The sequence below is a fragment of the Marmota flaviventris genome, chromosome 5 (genome assembly GCF_047511675.1).
Source record: "Marmota flaviventris isolate mMarFla1 chromosome 5, mMarFla1.hap1, whole genome shotgun sequence".
Classification (NCBI taxonomy): Eukaryota; Metazoa; Chordata; class Mammalia; order Rodentia; family Sciuridae; genus Marmota; species Marmota flaviventris.
Window position 1 is genome coordinate 103,855,979 of NC_092502.1, and position 22,178 is coordinate 103,878,156.

A 22,178-nucleotide genomic window follows, 5' to 3' on the forward strand; every position below is an offset into this window, starting at 1 on the left:
AATTTTATGAAGTTAGCTGTTTATAATTGAACTTTCTCTAGGAGTGACAGTTTTCTAAGAATTATCAAAATATTTGACTTCAGTAACTTAAAAGTAAATATGCAACATTACTTTTTAGAATATGAATCCAGGTAAAATAATCTTATGCCAGTTTGAAATTTAGAGTGATTAATTTACTTTTTGTCACTCTCAGTATATCTACACTTTCATTATAAAACCTTAAATGGGTTCATGAAAGTTCTAAGTTTATAATCCTGTTTAAAGTATTTTTAATAAGTTCTTAACTTTTTTCAGAGACAGAGAGTAGAAAGTTATCAAAATGTTAAATTCGCTTATCTAGTTCTTGATTAGTGATTTTCTGCAAGTACAAAGGTATTTGGAGAAAATGCTTCATGTACTCCATATCTGGGTCCTGCTTAAAGGACCAAAATTTTAGAGATGATTTTACTTTAGAGGGTAATTTTTTAGGCCAAACAAATTTTGGTATTTTATCAATGGACTATTAGATTTTTACTATTCCATGAGCTTAAAAAAAATACTAAGGAGTTGTGTTGTGGCACAATCCAAGCTGTACAGTATAAAGGTAATAGGTTGGTTGTGCATTCTTACAGGCAATAGCTAACAAAGGATTCATATATAGTTTAATGTGAAATTACAGACTATGAGCTGATATTGAAATGCGGCCCCTTCTTCTCCTGTTGGTTATGAAGCATTTAACTTTAAAGTTTTCTTATTCTTTTTGTTGTTCAAAATGATATGGATTGGAATTTTTAAACTCATGAAATTTCCTATTATTGTTGTTGCTATTATTATTACTATTATTGCTACTAGAATAGAACCCAACGCCTCTCCCATGCTAGCAAGCACTCTACCACTAAACTACATTCCTATCCCTTTTTATTTCGTTTTTAAAGGTCTAAGTTATCTAGACTGACCTTGAACTTGGTAGTCCTTCTGCCTTAGCCTCCCAGGTAACTAACTGGGATTACAGGTGTATGTCACTGTACCTGACTTAAAAAAAATTTATTCAGATAACATGTATGTGCTTTTAAAAAATTGAAAAATATTACATGGCTCATGAGAAAGATTTTCCTGTTTGATCATTTCTTATGCCTATATTAGCACCCTCAGAATCTTCTTTTAGTATGCATGTGTGTGAGTGTTTACCTTTCTGTATTTCTAAGTAATCTACATATATTATTGTTTAGTAATATACCAAATGTCAACATTGTGTAGTGACTGTGTGTTATAGAAATGGAGAATTCTTCATTCTCTTCTATAATTATAAATTTACATCTATTATTTTTCTCTTCAAACTAAATAATTTCTTGTGGTATAGATCTCCTATAGACGAATTTTTCAATCTTGTTCATCTGAAAATGTCTTGATTTCATCTTCATCCTTGAAGAATATTTTTCTCCATATGGAATTGTTTTTTCTTTCAAGAATTTAAAGGTATTTCATTGTCTTCTGGACTCCGTTGCTTGTAATCATAAGTTAGTTGCAATTATTGTTTCCCTGTATGTAGTAGTATTTTTTAAAAAATATTTGTCTGCTTTAAAGATTTTTTTCTTTCTGTTTTGATTTCAGAAGTTTGGCTTTGATGTGCATAAGTGTGGTTTTCTTATTGTTTATTTTGCTTGGGAATTTGATGTTTTCTGGATCTATTTTTTGTTTGAATTTTTAAAAGTTCTTAAATTTTTTTTTTTAAATTTGTTTGAGTTTATTTCATTAAACTAAAATTTGAAATTAAAAAAACTTCAGCAATTTGCTGTGCTCCATTTACTCTTTCCCTTTTACTGGGATCTTAATTACAAGTATTTCACACTGTTTGATATTACTCCATATGGCTCTGAGATGGTTTACTTTTTTTTTTTTCACATTTTCTTCTTTGTTCTTCCAATTGAATAACTTTCTATTGATCTCCCTTCAGGTTTCTTGACTCAACCTATGTAGTATATTTTCAGCCCTGGAATTCTTATTTGATTCTTTTGTATGGTGTCCTCTAAGATTATCTATTTATTTGACTATGTTGCTCTTAATATTTTGAGTATATGTAATAACTGCTTTATAATTATTATGTGATAATTACTTTTTCTGAGTTATCTTCTACTGCTATTTGTTCTCTTGAGCATTGGTTATTTTTTTGTTCCATCTCTGTTCAGTAATTTAAATAATTTATATTCAATCATATAGTATAAACTCTGCCTTATATTACATTTTCCCTAAAGTGTATTAATCTTTGTTTTATCAGATGTTTTACTAGTTTCATACCTCAAATTGTTCAATATGGACAGCAAGTAAAATCTCTATTTTATTTTTTATATTTGAGCTATTCCTTTTTGATAGGCCCATGGTGGTCATTCTCATACATGCTTAGTTTATTGGTCAAATCAGGGGTTTGGTAACCAGTGTATGATATTTACATGCATTTCCTGGGGTCTCACCCCTCTGTGGTTTCACACCCTTCTGTAATTTACCACTTTTTGACTGTTACCTGACTCCTACACAAGTAAAGTATGATTTTTCTATTATTAGTTACATGGGATTAGGGAGTGCAGTAAGGCAAAAACCTGCAAATTCACTTATCTCACACTTTAAAATTCATCTTTTGTGGGTAGAGTCTTTTCTCATTTTTGGCTGTCTCATTGTCCTGTAATATCTTTAGATTGCTGTTTTTAAAAATAGTTTTCCAGAAAGTTAATCCAGTCAAGGCATTTCATTAGTGAAAACTGAAAGTCTAATTCTATGAAGTACATTTCAGCTATAGGTCAATGTCTTCATGCTTTTTAAGTGAAAGTTATTCTTTCCCACTCATCACTCCATACCCTGCTAATCTCACCTTTCCTATTACTTCCCATTAGCCTTAGTTGCGTTACATGCCACTCCTAAACCTATCACCTACAATGGGAGTCTTATAATTGACTAACTTATCTTGACTTGGGAGCCAGATGGTTTCTTCTCAAACATCTGATTGCATAGTCCTTGCAGAAAATCTGTTTTCAAGGCAAAAGACCCTGATAGGATTCACTGTGGAAGACAGTCAACACTGTCTACCATTTCCTACTTGATAACTTAATAAAATTTTGAAGAGATCACAATTTAGAAAGAATATTTGATTTTTGGCCATTTGGTGGCAGTGTTGAAGATCGACAGACCCTTAGCCATGCTAACAAAGAGAAGAAGAGAGAGAACTCAGATTACTAACATACGGGATGAAAAAGGCAATATCACAACAGACACTACAGAAACACAGAAGATAATTAGAAAGTATTTTGAAACCCTATATTCCAATAAAATAGAAGATAGTGAAGATATCGATAAATTTCTTAAGTCATATGATCTGCCCAGATTGAGTCAGGAAGACACACACAATTTAAACAGACCAATAACAAAGGAGGAAATAGAAGAAGCCATCAAAAGACTACCAACCAAGAAAAGCCCCGGACTGGATAGGTATACAGCGGAGTTTTACAAAACCTTCAAAGAAGAATTAATACCAATACTTTTCAAGCTATTTCAAGAAATAGAAAAAGAAGGAGCTCTTCCAAATTCATTCTATGAGGCCAACATCACCCTGATACCTAAACCAGACAAAGACACTTCAAAGAAAGAAAACTACAGACCAATATCTCTAATGAACCTAGATGCAAAAATCCTCAATAAAATCCTGGCGAATCGAATACAAAAGCATATCAAAAAAATTGTGCACCATGATCAAGTAGGATTCATCCCTGGGATGCAAGGCTGGTTCAATATACGGAAATCAATAAATGTTATTCACCACATCAATAGACTTAAAAATAAGAACCATATGATCATCTCGATAGATGCGGAAAAAGCATTCGACAAAGTACAGCATCCCTTTATGTTCAAAACACTAGAAAAACTAGGGATAACAGGAACTTGCCTCAACATTGTAAAAGCTATATTATGCTAAGCCTCAGGCTAGCATCATTCTGAATGGAGAAAAACTGAAGGCATTCCCTCTAAAATCTGGAACAAGACAGGGATGCCCTCTCTCACCACTTCTATTCAATTTAGTTCTTGAAATACTTGCCAGAACAATTAGACAGACAAAAGAAATTAAAGGCATAAAAATAGGAAAAGAAGAACTTAAATTATCACTATTTGCAGATGATATGATACTATATCTAACAGACCCAAAAGGGTCTACAAAGAAACTATTAGAGCTAATAAATGAATTCAGCAAAGTGGCAGGATATAAAATCAACACACATAAATCAAAGGCATTCCTGTATATCAGCGACAAATCTTCTGAAATGGAAATGAGGGCAACCACCCCATTCACAATATCCTCAAAAAAAAAATTTGGGAATCAACCTAACAAAAGAGGTGAAAGATTTATACAATGAAAACTACAGAACCCTAAAGAGATAAATAGAAGAAGATCTTAGAAGATGGAAAAATATACCCTGTTCATGGATAGGCAGAACTAACATCATCAAAATGGCGATATTACCCAAAGTTCTCTACAGGTTTAATGCAATGCCAATCAAAATCCCATCGGCATTTCTTGTAGAAATAGAGAAAGCAATCATGAAATTCATATGGAAAAACAAAAGACCCAGAATAGCAAAAGCAGTTCTAAGCAGGAAGTGTGAATCAGGCGGTATAGCGATACCAGATTTCAAACTATACTACAGAGCAATAGTAACAAAAACAGCATGGTACTGGTACCAAAACAGGCCGGTGGACCAATGGTACAGAATAGAAGAACAGAGACCAATCCACAAAATTACAACTTTCTTATATTTGATAAAGGGGCTAAAAGCATGCAATGGAGGAAGGATAGCATCTTCAACAAATGGTGCTGGGAAAACTGGAAATCCATATGCAACAGAATGAAGCTGAACCCCTTTCTCTCGCCATGCAAAAAAGTTAACTCAAAATGAATCAAAGAGCTTGATATCAAATCAGAGACTCTGCATCTGATAGAAGAAAAAGTTGGCTCCGATCTACATATTGTGGGGTCGGGCTCCAAATTCCTCAATAGGACACCCATAGCACAAGAGTTAATAACAAGAATAAACAAATGGGACCTACTTAAACTAAAAAGTTTTTTCTCAGCAAGAGAAACAATAAGAGAGGTAAATAGGGAGCCTACATCCTGGGAACAAATCTTTACTCCTCACACTTCAGATAGAGCCCTAATATCCAGAGTATACAAAGAACTCAAAAAATTAAACAATAAGATAACAAATAACCCAATCAACAAATGGGCCAAGGACCTGAACAGACACTAGTCAGAGGAGGACATACAATCAATCAACAAGTACATGAAAAAATGCTCACCATCTCTAGCTGTCAGAGAAATGCAAATCAAAACCACCCTAAGATACCATCTCACTCCAGTAAGATTGGCAGCCATTATGAAGTCAAACAACAATAAGTGCTGGCGAGGATGTGGGGAAAAGGGTACACTTGTACATTGCTGGTGGGACTGCAAATTGGTGCAGCCAATTTGGAAAGCAGTATGGAGATTCCTGGGAAAGCTGGGAATGGAACACCATTTGACCCAGCTATCACCCTTCTCGGACTATTCCCTGAAGACCTTAAAAGAGCATACTATAGGGATACTGCCACATCAATGTTCATAGCAGCACAATTCACAATAGCTAGACTGTGGAACCAACCTAGATGCCCCTCAATAGATGAATGGATAAAAAAAAATGTGGCATTTATACACAATGGAGTATTACGCAGCACTAAAAAATGACAAAATCATGGAATTTGCAGGGAAATGGATGGCATTAGAGCAGATTATGCTAAGTGAAGCTAGCCAATCCCTAAAAAACAAATGCCAAATGTCTTTGATATAATGAGAGCAACTAAGAACAGAGCAGGGAGGAAGAGCATGAGGAAAAGATTAACATTAAACAGAGACAAGTGGTGGGAGGGAACGGGAGAGAGAAAGGAAATTGCATGGAAATGGAAGGAGACCCTCATTGTTACACATAATTACATATAAGAGGTTGTGAGGGGAAAGGGGGGAAAAAAACAAGGGAGAGAATCGAATAACAGCAGAGGGAGTAGAGAGAGAAGATGGGAGGGGAGGGGAGGGCGGATAGTAGGGGATAGGAAAGGTAGCAGAATACAACAGTCACTAATATGGCATTATGTAAAAACGTGGATGTGTAACCGATGTGATTCTGCAATTTGTATTTGGGGTAAAAATGGTTGTTCATAACCCATGTGAATCAAATGTATGAAAGATGATATGTCATGAGTTTTGTAATGTTTTGAACAACCAAAAAAAAAAAAAAAAAGATAGCAGCACACATCCATAGCATAGGTTCCTGAGGCTGGAGTGAACAGAGAAAGAGTTGTGATTATCTGTATTGACCTGTCTGTGGAATCCCTAATGTAAAGAGTGTGTCTTTATTTTGTCTAAATTAGATTTCAGGGCAAATGATCAACTAATATCACCTAAGATGAGAGATATTAATTGGGATAAACAATAGACATAACCAAAAACCTGGAATTAAAGGCTGGAGAATGAAGTGCTTTGGGGCAATAAGGATTTTTGACAAGCTCTTGCATATACTATGGAATCTTGAAAGCCCATTGCATGTTTAATGTTAGATGTATTCTCAGAAAAGACCTGATAAATACCTAAGTTTTTACTTCTGACTTTCAAGCTCTACATAAGGAAGTAATGGCTAAGGCAGAGTTATAAGTGGGTCAACTACATATTAGTACAGATAGCATAATTTCAATAATTGCGAGATTTTCCCCCCAATAAATTAAGAAAATCTCTCGTCAAATTACTAGTTGACTGCAGGTGACCAAAAGTGACAGAGAATACAAATTCTCAGAAATAGCATTGAAATATCTCTTAGTGAGAGAAGAAAACTTGTTTCCACAAGCAGTACAAGAAACCCTTGGGTGGGGGCAGAATTTGATTTACAGAATTACTATATTATACTACTAAGAATATCCAATTTTCAGAAAGAAATTTGGGAGGCATGCAAAGAAATAGGAAAGTTTGCTTCATTAAAGGATAAAAAAGAAAATAATGGAGTCTGTAAGTGAGGAAACCTAGACATTGAATTTTTTTTTAGGCAAAGATTGTAAATCAACTGTCCTGAATATGCTAAAACAACTGAATGAAGTCGGGAGATTGATATCTCTCTAAATAGAGAATATCAGTAAAGAGAGAGAAATTAGAGGAATCAAATAAGACATTCTGAAACTGAAAAGTTCAGAAACTAAAATAAAATATTCAGCAGATTTGAACAGGCAGATAAAGAATCAGTGAACTTGATGATAGACCAGCTGGAAGATCTTATCTGCGGAGTAGAAAGTTTTAAAAATGAATGAAGCAAAATGAATAGAGCCTAAGAGACTTGTGGAACACTGTCAACACATAATGGATATTCCAGAAGGAAAGGAGGGAGAGAGAAAGGGGCAGAGAGAACATCTGAAGAAATAATGATGGGAAACTTTCCAAATTTGATGAAAGACATGAATCTATACATTCAAGAAGCTCACCAAGTTCTGAGTAGGAAAATTGATCAGATCCATACAGAGACATATTATCAAACTGTTGAAAGCCCAAGGACAAAGAAGAGAATCTTGATAATGGCAAAAGAAAATCGTGGCTCATTATTTACAAGATTTCCTCAATAAGAGTCACAGCTGGTTTCTTATCAGAAGGCAATGGAAGAAACATATTTGAAGCGGTACAAGAAAAATGATCAACCAAGAAGTCCATATCTGGCAAAAGTAGCATTCAGAAATGGGGAGACTAATGCATTTCCTGTATTGAAACATTAGTCCATCTGAATTTTTTATGCATTTAAAAATAAGATGCAGACCTCAACACAAATTACCCCTAAGCACTTCAATATGCATATCATTAACTGAAGTTCCATGTTTTGAACTTTAAAGAGATGATTTCTTTCCTTTTGTTGTTATGACATTTTCACAATGATATGTACAAATTTTAGAGGTTTAATAATTGTGTATATGTTAGTAATACAATTCTTTATGGCATGGAATATTACCATTATTCTTCCAGACTAATCCTGTTCCCACTGCTTGCCGACAGAGGCAAATATTTTTTTTCCCCCATTATAGTGTTGAGTTCAAAAAGTGAAGAATCTGAGCTATATATATATACATAATGGCTTACATATAATGTACACATGTGTACACGAAAGTAGAAATCACAATGTCTGGATCAAAGAAAAGATTTTTATCTACTTGCAGTTCATCTTAGCGTAACTTCCCTACACTCCAGTACCCCATGAGGGTGATGGGGAGATCATCCGTCAAGAGATCAAGGAATTAGTAGGTTTAGTTTCTCCTGAGGTCTCTGTCCTTTGCTTATAGATAATTACTTTCTGTCTGTGTACTCACATGATCTTTCCTCTTTACAGTATGTTGTAAGAGCCAGTGTCACCTGCATGTATGGGAAAGAGGGCTATAAGTATCTCAGGACTGCTTTTGCAGAGGTGGGGGTGGGAAGGGAAAGAGAATGGAGAATAGAGAAGGAGAGAGGTGCCATGGGAAAAGAAGGGAAATGTCTGTTGTTGTTGTTTTTTAAATTACCCTTTGGAATTTAAATAAATGGGAGAAAAACTTTTAAATCTCCTTGTATGTCTGTCTATAACATTTAAGACTCATCTGTTAATTTAGGTTGGTCAAGTTCTGACCTTGCAGAAATATGAATGTAATTGTGAAACATGGTTTACTGATACATAGATTAGTTTAGCATATTATAGAGCTTTATATAATTAGATTATATTGTATTCTTTTTGGCAAGTTGTCCTTTACTCAGCATAATATTTTGGAGATTGAGTCATGTTGTTGTATTGGTACTTATTTCATTTTAAAATATTTTCTAAATAATATTTTTCAGTATTTATCTGAATAATATTACATTGCAATCCATTCTCATATCAATGAATAACTACGCTTTTTCCATTTTGCCTACTATAATAAATCGGTTAGGAACTTTCTTATACAGGTGTTTTTGTGGAGCTGTACTTTGATATATATTGAGTCAATGCCTACATTAGGATTTTTGTGTCACATAGTAGATATATGTTAAATTTATAAGACCCTCCTGGACTTTTCTAAAGTCGTTATACTATTGTTTGCTGTGGCTGTCATAACAAAATATCACAGACCAGGTGACTTAAATTTATTTCTTCACAGTTCTAAAATTTGGAAATCAGAGATCAAGGAGTTACTAGGTTTAGTTTCTCCTGAGGTCTCTGTCCTTTACTTATAGATAGTCACTTTCTCTCTGTGTCCTCACATGATGTTTCCACTTTACATATGCATCTTCAGTGTCTCTGTGCCTGCCCAAATCTCCTCCTCTGACAATAGTCAGATTGGATTAGGGGCTAATTTAGGGGAGGGTAAGGAGGGTAGGGAGGAAAAGGATGATGGAATGAGACCGATATTATTACCCTATATTACACTACTGGTGTGACTTCATACTGTGTTCAGCCAGAGGAAGGAGAAGTTGTGCTCCATTTGTGTACAGCATGTCAAAATGCATTCTATTGTCATATATAACTAATTAGACAAATTTAAATTTTTTTAAAAAATTTAATCACCTCTTTAAAGGCCCTGTTTCCAAATACAATCACATTTGTGGATAATGGGAATATCTCCAAATACTGGGGGTTAGCCCTTAGAATTTGCAGGGGTCACATTCAGACCACAACAACTATGATTATATGATTCACAATTATAACGATAAATGGGGATTTTGGTTATTTAACATCATCACCATTATATGGTGATGTTATTATTAATTTTAGCCATTTTGTTTGGTTTAGTATGTATTTCTTGGTGATTTCTCTTTGTGGATATTTTAATAAAGGAATATTTTTTTCTGAGATGATTTGAGGTTAGGAAATTTAAACTTTTTAATCCTAAAGTGTTAGCTAGATAATTGAAAGGTCAAAAAAGCCAAAGTTTGAACTTTCTTGTTCCTCCTTTTATACATTCAAACCCACATTTATCCTTCCTTCCCTGTCTCTCCTTTCCCTCCCCCTTTGGCAGTCACAGAGTAGCTTGCTTATTTTTGAATCTTAAATCTTTTGTATACCTGTGGAGCTGTAACCCTTGCCTTCAGTGCCACAGATCTTAAAGTGAACATGTAGTTTCCTTTCTCTAGGAGTAGAACTGCTGGCTTCTGCCATAAGAATGTGGCCTGCCCCATATCTTTTAAAAACTTGTTTACATAGCTTTTTCTAGTGACTAAAGTGTGTCCTTTAATTTAGATATATGGATATTTGGAATTAATGAAAATGAAATGGTCCCTTTACAAAATTTTATATTTTATGTATAGATTTTTTTTTTAACACTGAGTGTTTTTGATTTTGCTTTTTAAGAAAAATTGTTGTTTCTTGGAACTCTACTCTAGTTCCTTGCCCTCAGTTCATTTAGAGTTTTAAGTAAGTGTGTGTGTGTGTGTGTGTATGTGTGTGTATGTGTATATAATTTTTTTTTAAGTATTGGAGTTTTCTTTTTTTTTTAAGGTCACAATTTTTCATATCTCTGTAAGTATTGGAGTTTTCCATAGGAGTTAAACACACACACACACACACACACACACACACACACTCACTCTCTCTCTCTCTGTCTCTCTCTTTACTGATTTTTTTCCTTTCTTTCCAGAATTTCCACAAACATTATTACACATCTGCTTCAATCCATTTGTTTTTATATCCTAAATGAGAATTAAATTTATTGATTTTAATTCAATGCAGATTTGCCTTCCTGTTCCTAATAAAATCTCTCTGTTTCAGGGATTAAAGAAAGAATACATACATGAAGAATCATGATAAATTTTACTTTAATTTTATTTCATGATTTGTGATTGAATGAAAGCTACTCTAAAATGCATTGAGCTTAACAAAAAGTGTTACTTTAAAAAAAATTTACAGCATTAGATGTAGATTAGTTTTCAAGTAATTAAAGTACTTATTTATCATGTCTTGGAACCCTTAGCCCTAAGTCTGACATGTGTCTTGAGCATATTTTATTTCAGAGAAATTTGAAATATGTTTTATGTAGATCCTCCAGATTGCTCCGTAACGAAGTTTGGAAACTATTGTATTCAGAAAGCTTGTTTCTTATATATTAGAGCTGAACATGTAGTCATAAGAAATGAGAAGTGTTGTGGGCAATTGAACACTGTGAATTTTCATAATGGCTCAACCCAAAGTTACTGTGCACAGGTGTTTCCATAATTGTGATGTATTGGGGGAGATTTAGTGTTCAATGGTCCTCAAATCCACACATCCACCTGTGTGGTGTGGTGGTTACGGGGCTGTATTATAAAACATGTAAGGTGAATAGCATAGCGATTTCCTCACAAAAGAAAAAAAATCTCAAAGCAGTATTCACACTTTGTATTCTTTTACATAGAACTGAATTTGGGGGAAGAAGTCTTCACTTTTTTTTCTTCTTTCAAAAAAAAAAGTTGAAAGTTTTATTAAACGTGAAAAAGTTTTTTTGTGTGAATTCATTTTTGATAATATGTGGTTTCCATATCAAATAGCTAACTTTTCTGAGTGTTTAAGATGCTGTTAATTACTTAGTCTTATCTATTGGGTTAGTCATATCTAACCCAATAAAAGAGAGAGGAACCTCTAATATGCCTGTATGGTATTTGTGATGGAGTGAATATTTGCATTACTTCCAGCTTTATGTTAAAAATGTTCTCAATGTGATGGTATTTGGAGGCAGGGCCTTTGAGAACTAATTAGGTTTAAGATGAAGTCATGATGTTAGGGACCTCACAATGGAAGTAGTGTCCTTAGAAGAATAGACATCAGAGAGCTTGCTTTACTCTTTCCACTATGTGAGGTGGCTGTTTTCCAGCCAGGAGGAGATGGTCTTCATTTGCTATCACTCTCTGGTATTTTTTTGTAGCAGTCTGAAATGATTAATATAGTATATCAGATTACATGGGATATCAGTCAGCTTTTCATCTGTGGCCAAACTACCTGACAAGATAAACTTAGAAGGAGAAAAATTTTATTTTGGCACATGGTTTCAGAGATCAGATCATGGTAGGCTCTGTTTGCTCTGGAACTGAGGTGGAGCAGAACATTATGGTGGAAGGATGCAAGAAAGTTGCTCAGCTCATAGCAGCCAGAAAGCTGGGAGTGGGGGTGTGCACAAGGGCGAGAAAGGGGAAGAGAGAATAAATAAGAAGAAGGTAAACTCTTCTGGGGCATGCCTCCAATGACTTACTCCTCCAACTAGGTCCTACCATCTAGCTGTCAACGGATTAATCCATGAAGTGGGTTAATCCCATCAAATAGATCATTATTTTAACACATGAGCTTTTAGGGGACATTTCAAATACAGATCATAACACATGGGAGTGTCACGATGGGTTCTCCTGAATCACTTTTAATAAGGCAAACTGGGTATGGAGGTGCACACCTGTAATCCCAGTGACTGAGGAGGCTGAAACAGGAGGATTCCAAGTTTGAGGCTAGCCTCAGTAACTTAGTGAAGCCCTCAGCAACTTAGTGGGGCCTTGTCTCAAAATAAAAAATTTAAAAAAAAAAAAAAAAGGAGAGGGGCTGGGAATGTGGCTCAGTGATAAAGTACCCCTGTGTTAAATCCCTAGTACCAAACCCAAAAAATCTACAACAAAATATTAAGGCATATTCTAAATACCTGACTATAGCAATTGTTTTGTCCTGTCTTAAGGATAGCTGCAGCCCTTCTGACTATCTTGGAATTCAGAAATCAAGTGGGTACATTCAGTGTCATCTAATTGACTGTTATAAATGCCAGGATAATAAAGGAGACAAAAATATTAAATCCTGATTTCAAGTTTTAGCCCCTTTTTAAATCTTTGTGACTATTAAGAATTCATGTAAATTGTCTGCCCCTTAGTTCTTTCATTAATGAAAAAGATAATAAATACCTGCTTTGAAAATTTCATGGGGTTATAGAAAGGATTCAGAGGTTTTTGTGAAAATGTTTATTAAAGATTACCTCAGCCCCACTTGCCTTTTATTTTTACTAAGTCTAGTGTTACTGGTCACATGTTGCAGAAGTGTGTATATTTCAAAAATATTTTATCCTTTTATCAACTTTTATCAAATTTTGCTGTGTGCAGTTTTAACTTTTCTCTGTTATTCATTATGAACTGACAAATAGACCATAGTTTATGATTAAGTTTTAGCAAATCCATTCAGATTAAATGACCGTCTCCCTGTGTCTTAATATTCCTCTAAAAAAACAAAGATTATCTAAGAGTGTAAAATTGTGAGTTCAGATACTGACTTACTGCAGTGTCTGTGAACATTTGTATTTGAGCTTCAGACTCAAAATCTATAGACAGTATTACTACTTAAGTATCATTTCACATTTTTAAAATATTTCTTAAATCTATATAATAGTACTTTAAGGCTATATAAACAGTACCTTTTCCAAAATTTTGTAGAGTAAAATGGATTTTTTTTTGCCTTCATAAAACTTATATTTAATGTAACAACATTTCTGTCACCTCAAGGTGAATATTTTAGAGCAAAATGAAAGCTGTGTTTATTCAGTTTTTTTCCCCCAACATTTGAGTGGCACAGTTGAGTGGAGGGAGACCCATATGACATGGATTCAGATATATTAAATTCACCATTTTTTAAAATAGGCTTTAAACAAATTAAGAACACTTATAGGTACATAGTTGAAAGCATAGCAGTTTCCTACAAATGCTAAACCTCCACCTTCTTAACATGTTAAAAACAATCAGTGAACCTACATTAAAACATTTTTTATTACCCAAAACCCATAGTTTACACTACAGTTCATACTTGATATTTTTACATCCTATGGATTTTGGCAGGTATATGATGACATGGATACTCCATTGTGTTTTTCATGGAATAGTTTTGTTATCCTCATAGTCCTCTGTGCTTTGCCCATTCATGGCTCCCTCCTGGCTAACCCATCCTAATGGGTGTGTAGTATTCTATTATCATTTCATTTTGCAGTTCGCTCATGATATAAGACTTAGAACATCTTGTATGCTTATTTGCCATCTGTGTATTTTTTGGTGAGGTGTTTGTTTAGGTATTTAGCTCATTTAAAAAATTGTATTACCTGTTTACTGTTCTCAAGGTTTATGGGTTCTTGGTATATTTTGAGTAATTGTTCTTTTTTTTTAAAAAAAAAAAAAGATTTTTTGGTGTTGGTAGATCTTTATTTTATTTGTTTGTATGTGGTGCTGAGAATCAAACCAGTGCCTCACACATGCCAGGCAAGTATACTACCACTGAGCCACAGCCCTAGGTAATTGCTCTTTATCATGTGGATCTTTTGTAAATATTTTCTCTTTTTTTGTGGATTTGCTCCTAATTCTCTTGACCTTGTCTTTTTCAGACCAAAGTTTTTAATTAAGACCAGCTTATCAAATGTTTCTTTCACAGGTCATACCTTTGGTGTTGAATCTAGAAACTGCCATATTCAAGTTCATCTAGATTTTCTTCTGTAGTATCCTCTAGAACTTTATAGTTTTATGTTTTACGTTTTTATCTGTGGTCCATTTTGGGTTAATTTTTTGTGAAAATAATTAGGTGTGTGTCCAGATTCATTTTTTCACATGTGGGTATCCAATTGTCCCAGCAATATTTGTTTAAAAGATTTGTCTTTTTCTTCATTGTGTTATCTTGGTTCTTTTTGTGAATGTAGTTGACTATTTGTATGAATCTATTTCTGGGCTTTCTATTCTGTTCTACTGATATTTTTATGTATTCCTGTAATAATACCACACTGTCTTGATTGCTGGAGTTTTATAATAAGAATTTGAAGTTAATCTCTTATGTTTTCAATTCTAGAAAAATTTAAACACACAAAAGTAAGGCTAATGATGTAATGAATGCCTGTACACATATCATGTGGGTACATAGTGTATCAACTCATGGCTGCTTTTGTTTCAGCTTAACCTCCACAACACTCCCAGATTTCACATAAAATTCTAGATATATAATTTCATCTATATCTATTTGAGATTGTATTTCTAAAATCATCTTTACAGAAACCAGAGTTTTTTCTGTGAGTTGGTTCTTATTTTCCACATGGAGGAATTTAAAGCAGATTTTTTCCTAATGCAGCTTGATGGGTATTTTTAAGATATATGGAAAAATTATAGTCTGTTGTACATAATATACTTTCATTTCATAATGCATTTTTTAATATTTATTTTTTAGTTATAGGTGGACACAATATATTTATTTCTGGCGAGTGCTTTACCTCTGAGCCACAACCTCAGCCCTTCATAATGTATTTTAAAACAGAAAAATAAACTACTGATTTATAAATGGAACATTTTATACTGATTTTATTAAACAGTTTTATTGCATCCATTTTAGGGATTTGTTTTCTCATTATAAATGGAACTCCTTATCTAGTCATTCAATACATTAATATATTGGGAGACTCTTTTAATTCTGTATAGGCTGTTGGAGATGCACATTACCTTGGAGTATGGAATTAATGCTGCCATAGAACCTCATTCCAGACCTTCAATACTCATTCATGTGTTATCATAGTTATTATTTAAAATTCTTTTGTAGGGAAGATTTATCCTTTCCTACCCATTTGCTTGATAGTCAAGTCACTTGTTTTTATCAGTATGAACTTATAGATAACTTTTATTCGAGGTTATGATTAATATTATTGTTATTTACTTTTATTGCTCAAAAATTTCAGCTTTGCCTTTGGAAGTGTTTTGTTTATTAAAATACTTGATAAGCTAGGCTAATTCTGATTGCCTTAGCTCTAGAACCCGTTTTTCAAAGTATAAAAGATAGGATTTATGGTTTATTGCTAATGTTTTCTGTATCAATCAGATTTCAATCAAATGGTTCTAGTCCTGTAATAGAAATGTCAGTATTACATGGGAGGAAAGCTGGCAACACCGAGTGATTGTATAGTTTAGAAAAATTGCCACATTATAAAAAACTATAATATTAAGTAAATGTTATGATTAATAACATAATTAATCATGAAATAATAATATTTATTAATTAATAATTAAAATATTTTAATTATTACCAGCTAGAAATTTCATGTGTGATAATGCCTTATTTTATTAGGATCAATAGAAATAACAAATGTAATAATTGACCCTTTTTTGGATTTTATTTTATTTATTATAATTTATTATATATGACAGCAGAATGCAATTCAATTCATATTATGCAAATAGAGCACAATTTTTCGTGTCTCTGGTTGAACACAAAGTAGAGTCACACCATTCGTGTTTTCATACATGTACTTAGGGTAATGATGTTCATCTCATTCCACCATCTTTTCTAGGCCCCTGCTCACTCCTTTCCCCTCCCCTTTGCCCTATCTGAAGTTTATCTATTCCTTCCATGTTCCTCCACATCCCCACTATGAATCAGCATCCTTATGTCAGAGAAGACATTCAGCATTTGTGTTTTTGGGATTTGCTTACTTCACTTAGCATGATATTCTCTAACTCCATCCATTTACCTGCAAATACTATAATTTTATTCTCTTTTAGTGCAGAGTAATATTCCATTGTGTCTATATACCACATTTTTCTTTATCCATTCATGTAATGAAAGACATCTAGGTTGGATCCACAGTTTAGCTATTGTGAATTGTGCTGCTATAAACATTGATGTGGTTGTGTCCCTGTAGTATGCTGTTTTTAAGTCCTTTGGGTATAAACCAAGAAGTGGGATAGCTGGGATGAATGGTGATTTCATTCCCAGTATTCCAAAGAATCTCCATACTGCTTTCCATATTGGCTACACCAATTTGCAGTTCCATCAGCAGTGCAGGAGTGTGCCTTTCCCCCCACATTCTCATTAACACTTATTGTTGTTTTTCCTCATAATAGCTGCCACTCTGACTGGAAAGAGATGAAATCTTAGAGTAGTTTTGATTTGCATTTCTCTAATTGCTAGAGATGTTGAACATTTTTCATATATTTGTTGATTGATTGTATATCATCTTCTGAGAAGTGTCTCTTCAGTTCCTTGGCTCATTTATTGATTGGGGTATTTGTTTTTTTGGAGTTAAGATTTTTGAGTTCTTTATATATCCTAGAGATTAGTGCTCTCTCTGATGTGCATATGGTAAAAATTTGCTCCCATTCTGTAGGGTCTCTATTCACTTCACTCCTTGTTTCTTTTGCTGAGAAGAACTTTTGAGTTTGAATCCATCCCATTTATTGATTCTTGGTTTTAATTCTTGTGCTATAGGAGTCTTATTAAGGAAGTTGGGGCCTAATCTGACATGATGGAGATTTGGGCCTTCTTTTTCTTCTATTAGGCACCAGATAATTGGCCCTTTTTAACCTTTCAAGTGCTAATATTTCTAAAACACGTTTCTCTTTTCCTATCCCTTGACAATGGAAATATAATTTAATCTTTATTTCTTTTTTAAGTTTTGCCCTTTATTATCTATGTGCCAAGAATCTAAACTATCAACGTGTTTAAAATAATATGTATAAAGTACTCTGGAAAAGGGATTAATTCATAGAACAATGTATAAAGGTTTTATAATAGCTATGTAGCAGGAGCCTTTATACTTAGTTCCAAATTCATAGATGTATAATTGAGACTGCTTAATATCAATCTCTACATAAGAAATATAAAGTATAGAATAAGTTCTGAAGATTAAACAGTTCTACTAAAACTAGAATTTCTGAAATATTGCTTTCAAATATAAATTAGGGATATATTGAAATTGGTTCGTCTCTCTTTTATGTTTATGAAATATGGTTAACATATGAAGTAGTCAATGGAAACTTCTGCCTATGGCTTCAAAGTCTGTAAAACTCATTTGTTTTTACTTTTAAGCAGACTAATCATTTTTATAATATATCATTTACCTTACTTGCTTAACCAGCACCACCTTTTCTGTTTCTGATTAAGGGGAAAGTAAAATTTATTCCATCATATATATACTATATTAATTGAGAGTGATTTTTTAAAAACACTATCCAAAGTTCTTCAAGGTATAAACTTTGGGTTTTCCACTTAACGTATTTAAATGTCCAGTCTATTATCTCTAAGAGTTCAGAAATCTTCCGATTAAGTCAGAAGTACTCCGCAGGTAAAATCAGTCAAGTTGAAATTTTAAAAATATTGCCAAATTAAATTAATTCTATAATCACTTGCTGGAGTTATAGCCCTTCATATAAAAATGATATACGAATTGATACAAACTTTTCTATAAAAATTGTACTGGGTTGAATTCCCTGCCCAAAGTTGAATCTTATCACTTAATTCCTTGAACATATTAACTATAGTCTATCATAGTTCAGGCTAGTAAAACAAAAGTATCCTAAACTGAGTGATTTAAACAACAAACATTATTTCAGTTGTGTAGATTGGAATCTAATATCCAGGTGCTGACAGCTGTGATGTCTGATAAGGGTCTGCTTTTTGATTCAGAGGTGGCCATCTTCTAGCTTTGTTCTCACATGGTGGAAAGAGGGTGAGAGCTCTCTGGGGTTGATTTTGAGGGGTCACTAATCCCACTCATGACTTATTACCTCCCCAAAGTCTTATCTTATAATATCATCACACTGGGGATTAGGGTTTCAATATATGAATTTTAGGTGGTCACAAGAATTGAGTTTATAACATAGTCCATTTTTAGAAATTCACCTGATTATCCTCTTCTAGATTCTTTGTATGTTTTTATTCTCTTTATTTCTCTTGGTTTATTTTATTCATTTAAATAACTTTTTTCTTACGTATTTTAAAAACATTTTTATTGAAGTAGAAATCATCTGCTATCAAGAATATAAACAACAATAAGTGTTAATGAGGATGTGGGGGAAAAGACACACTCCTACATTGCTGGTGGGACTGCAAATTGGTGCAGCCAATATGGAAAGCAGTAAGGAGATTCCTTGGAAAACTTGGAATGGAACCACCATTTGACTCAGCTATCTCACTCCTCGGTCTATACCCAAAGGACTTAAAAACAGCATACTACAGGGACACAAGTACATCAATGTTTATAGCAGCACAATTCACAGTAGCTAAACTGTTAGAGTCTGTAAACAAGTCAAGATGGCGCCTGGCATTTTGCCAGAGGGAGTGGTTTGTGAAGTAACGCCAGGGAGCCATTAAGTGTGGAGATTCCTTATTGGTTGACTGCTGTATCTAGTTTATGCTAATTAAGATAAGCTGTGTGTAATGTATATATACCCCTCCAGTCCTACAATAAACGGCTCCCACTCCTGCTGTATCAATGTACACAAGTTGTTCGTCACCCCCCCGGTTATTTTGCTGCAGCCAGACTGCGGCACTAAACTGTGGATCCAACCTAGATGCCCTTCATTACATGAATGGATAAAGAAAAATGTGGTAGATAGACACAATGGAATATTACTCAGTATTAAAAGAGAATAAAATCGTGGCATTTGCAGGTAAATGGATGAAGCTGGAGAATATGATGCTAAGTGAAATTAGCTAATCCCCCCAAACCAAATGCCTAATGATTTCTCTGATTTAAGGATGCTGATCCATAATATGCTGTGTGTGGGGGGGATGGGAGGATTAAATGAACTCTAGATAGGGCAAAGGGGAAAAGGGGAGGGAAGGAAAGAGAGTGGGTATAGGGGTAGGAAAGACCATGGAATGTGATGGTCATCATTACCCTAAGTATATGTAAGAAGACACGAAGGATGTGACTCTACTTTGTGTACAACCAAAGACATGAAAAATTGTGTTCTGTATGTGTAATATGAAGTAATGCATTCTTTTGTCATATATAACAAATCAAAATTTAAAAAAGAAATATATACAGAAAAATACATGCATCAGAAGCAAAACAGAAATTACCATTATACTTCAGAAGACCCCTCTTGCCTCCACTTAATATCTTGCTTTTCCTCCAAAATGGAAACAGTATTCTGACCCTTAATGATACTACTGTTTCCTTCTTGATAAATGATTGAACTACTTTGAAGTTTTAGATGATGGATTTTGGTCTGCTAATGGCATGGTTCTAGGTAAGGGAATCTGCAATCCTCGGTTATGGACTGAGCTGATGATTCAAAGCTGATCTTCAGTCTGATCAACTCTGCTCCTTACGATGTAGACTCTTCAACTTTTAAACCAAAGACTAGGAGAGTTAGTAAAATTGTCCTTTTGGTGAATCTGAAGCTGCAGTTTTTGTTTCTGTATTTTTGTGTGTCAGCTGAAAGCTCTACTCAGGTTTTAGGTCACTCATATTTCTCTTTTGTAACTAACACATGCTTTTTAGAGGAAAGCAATTTCCAAGGCCCATTGTATCTGTGGATTTACAAGTTCTGTGTTGCTTTTTGTTTATTTTGGGGAAGAAGGTGTACTTAATAAAACAAAAGCCTAGAATCAACTCTTATGGGTATTTATAAATCTCAGACTTTTTCTTGACAACTCAGGAACCTTCTTAATCACTAGTTCTTACCTGTTAAGCTTTATTATTGTTTCTTTTATGTTACTAATCAAAAAATGCTCCTCTTTTTTTCTGACTCTTTTATCTAGTTACAGAGTGACTGACAATTTATGGAAATGGTTTTTGGTTTCAGTTATTCTCATGTTATAAGTCTTATTAAAATCTAATGGTCCATTGTTCCCTTTGAGCTATATGGGAATTTCTATGGGAATTTAATATTCAAAGATTTGCTCTGTATACAATAAGAGCATTTTAGCATAAAATGGCAGTTAATGTGTTATATAACATATGAGAAAAAACAAAGCATTTATTCCATATAGGTTGTATAATATTTTTAAATTACCCCCATAGTAGAATGTTATGAAAAAAAAATGTAAAGTTTTCTTTGAATGTAATATTTGGGCTGTTCAAAGTCTGAACTAATCTTAGGATTGGATATTTTTCCTTGTAGGATGATGGTCTAGAAGACAATGAAAAGAATTTTTATGAATCTGATGATGAACTGAAGGAAAAGACTGAAGACAGGAAGAAGCCATATACTATGGATCCAGACCATAGACTCTTAATTAGAAATACAAAGCCTTTACTTCAGAGCAGGAATGCAGCGGTATGTTAAAACCCGTATAAGAAACAATTTACAGGTTTTTTAAAAATAGTGATTAAAAGCATGTAAATTCAGTAATCACATCTGAGCATGCTAATAGAGCATTTATTATGTACTTATTTACAACCCAGCACACATAATGGATAGTTGGAAATATAGCATGCTATATGAGGTACAGATTAGAGACATAATTTCTGAGAGGTACTACCTCACCATATTTCAGCCTTCACTGTTTCCAGGTATGCAAAATTAGGTTTGGATGAGAATACCTAGTTTAATTGTTGTTGACCTAGTGGACTTCATTACTTTTTTTTTGGCTTTGTTAATTGTCTTTTCCTAAGACATGAGCTCAAGCTGCTTCTCAATTGATTAGATTATATCTTTCCTTATACAAGGGGTATGTATATTTCTCATTCTCTCATGCCTGAGAGTAGTAGATCTAATGTTAGTCCCTAAGGTTTGTATCTACCTGGAAGAAAACTTAAGACACAAAGTATAACAGAAATTATCCCTCACACCTAGTAAACTTAAATTGGTAGTGATAAAATTAAAACTCCCCTTTATTTGGGTTTTAAGGGCTTTTTTGTTTGATATCTTTTAATTTTAAATAATGTTTTATATTTTAGAAGAATACTTGTATACAATAGAAAATTAGAAGGCATAGACTAGAAAAACTAACAAATAAAGAAAAGACAAAGAAAAGCATTTGGTGCATTTTCTCCAGAATCTTTTTGTCTTCATAAATATACATGTATTTACATATGTGAGTATGTGTATTTTTTTTAACTAACCAAGATAAAAATCACATTGTACACAGTTTTGTTTGTTTATTTTTTTAAGCAGTACTGGAGGTTGAACTACTAAGGTGCTTCCCAAACTCTTTCTATTTATTGTTTTTTAATTTTTGTTTTATTTTTTATTTTCTAATTAGTTATATAAGACAGCAGAATGCAGTACAATTCATACTACACAAATAGAGCACAATTTTTCATGTCTTTTTACACAAAGTAGAGTCACACCATTCGTGTTTTCATACATGTGCTTAGGGTAATGATGTTCATCTTATTCCACCATCTTTTCTAGCCCCGTGCCGCCTCCTTGCCGCTGCCTCACCTTTGCCCTATCTAAAGTTCAT

At 33.7% G+C, this 22,178-nt stretch overlaps 1 protein-coding gene across 2 annotated transcripts in view; it reads left to right on the forward strand.

Moving 5' to 3' along the window:
- Ap3b1 (adaptor related protein complex 3 subunit beta 1) overlaps window positions 1-22,178 on the forward strand; it is a 256,304-nt gene that overhangs the window by 85,283 nt on the left and 148,843 nt on the right. For both annotated transcript variants that reach the window (XM_027927647.3, XM_071612471.1), the window contains exon 8: window positions 20,891-21,046. In XM_027927647.3, coding sequence (XP_027783448.1) covers window positions 20,891-21,046 — 156 coding nt within the window. The remainder of the gene's footprint in view (window positions 1-20,890; window positions 21,047-22,178) is intronic.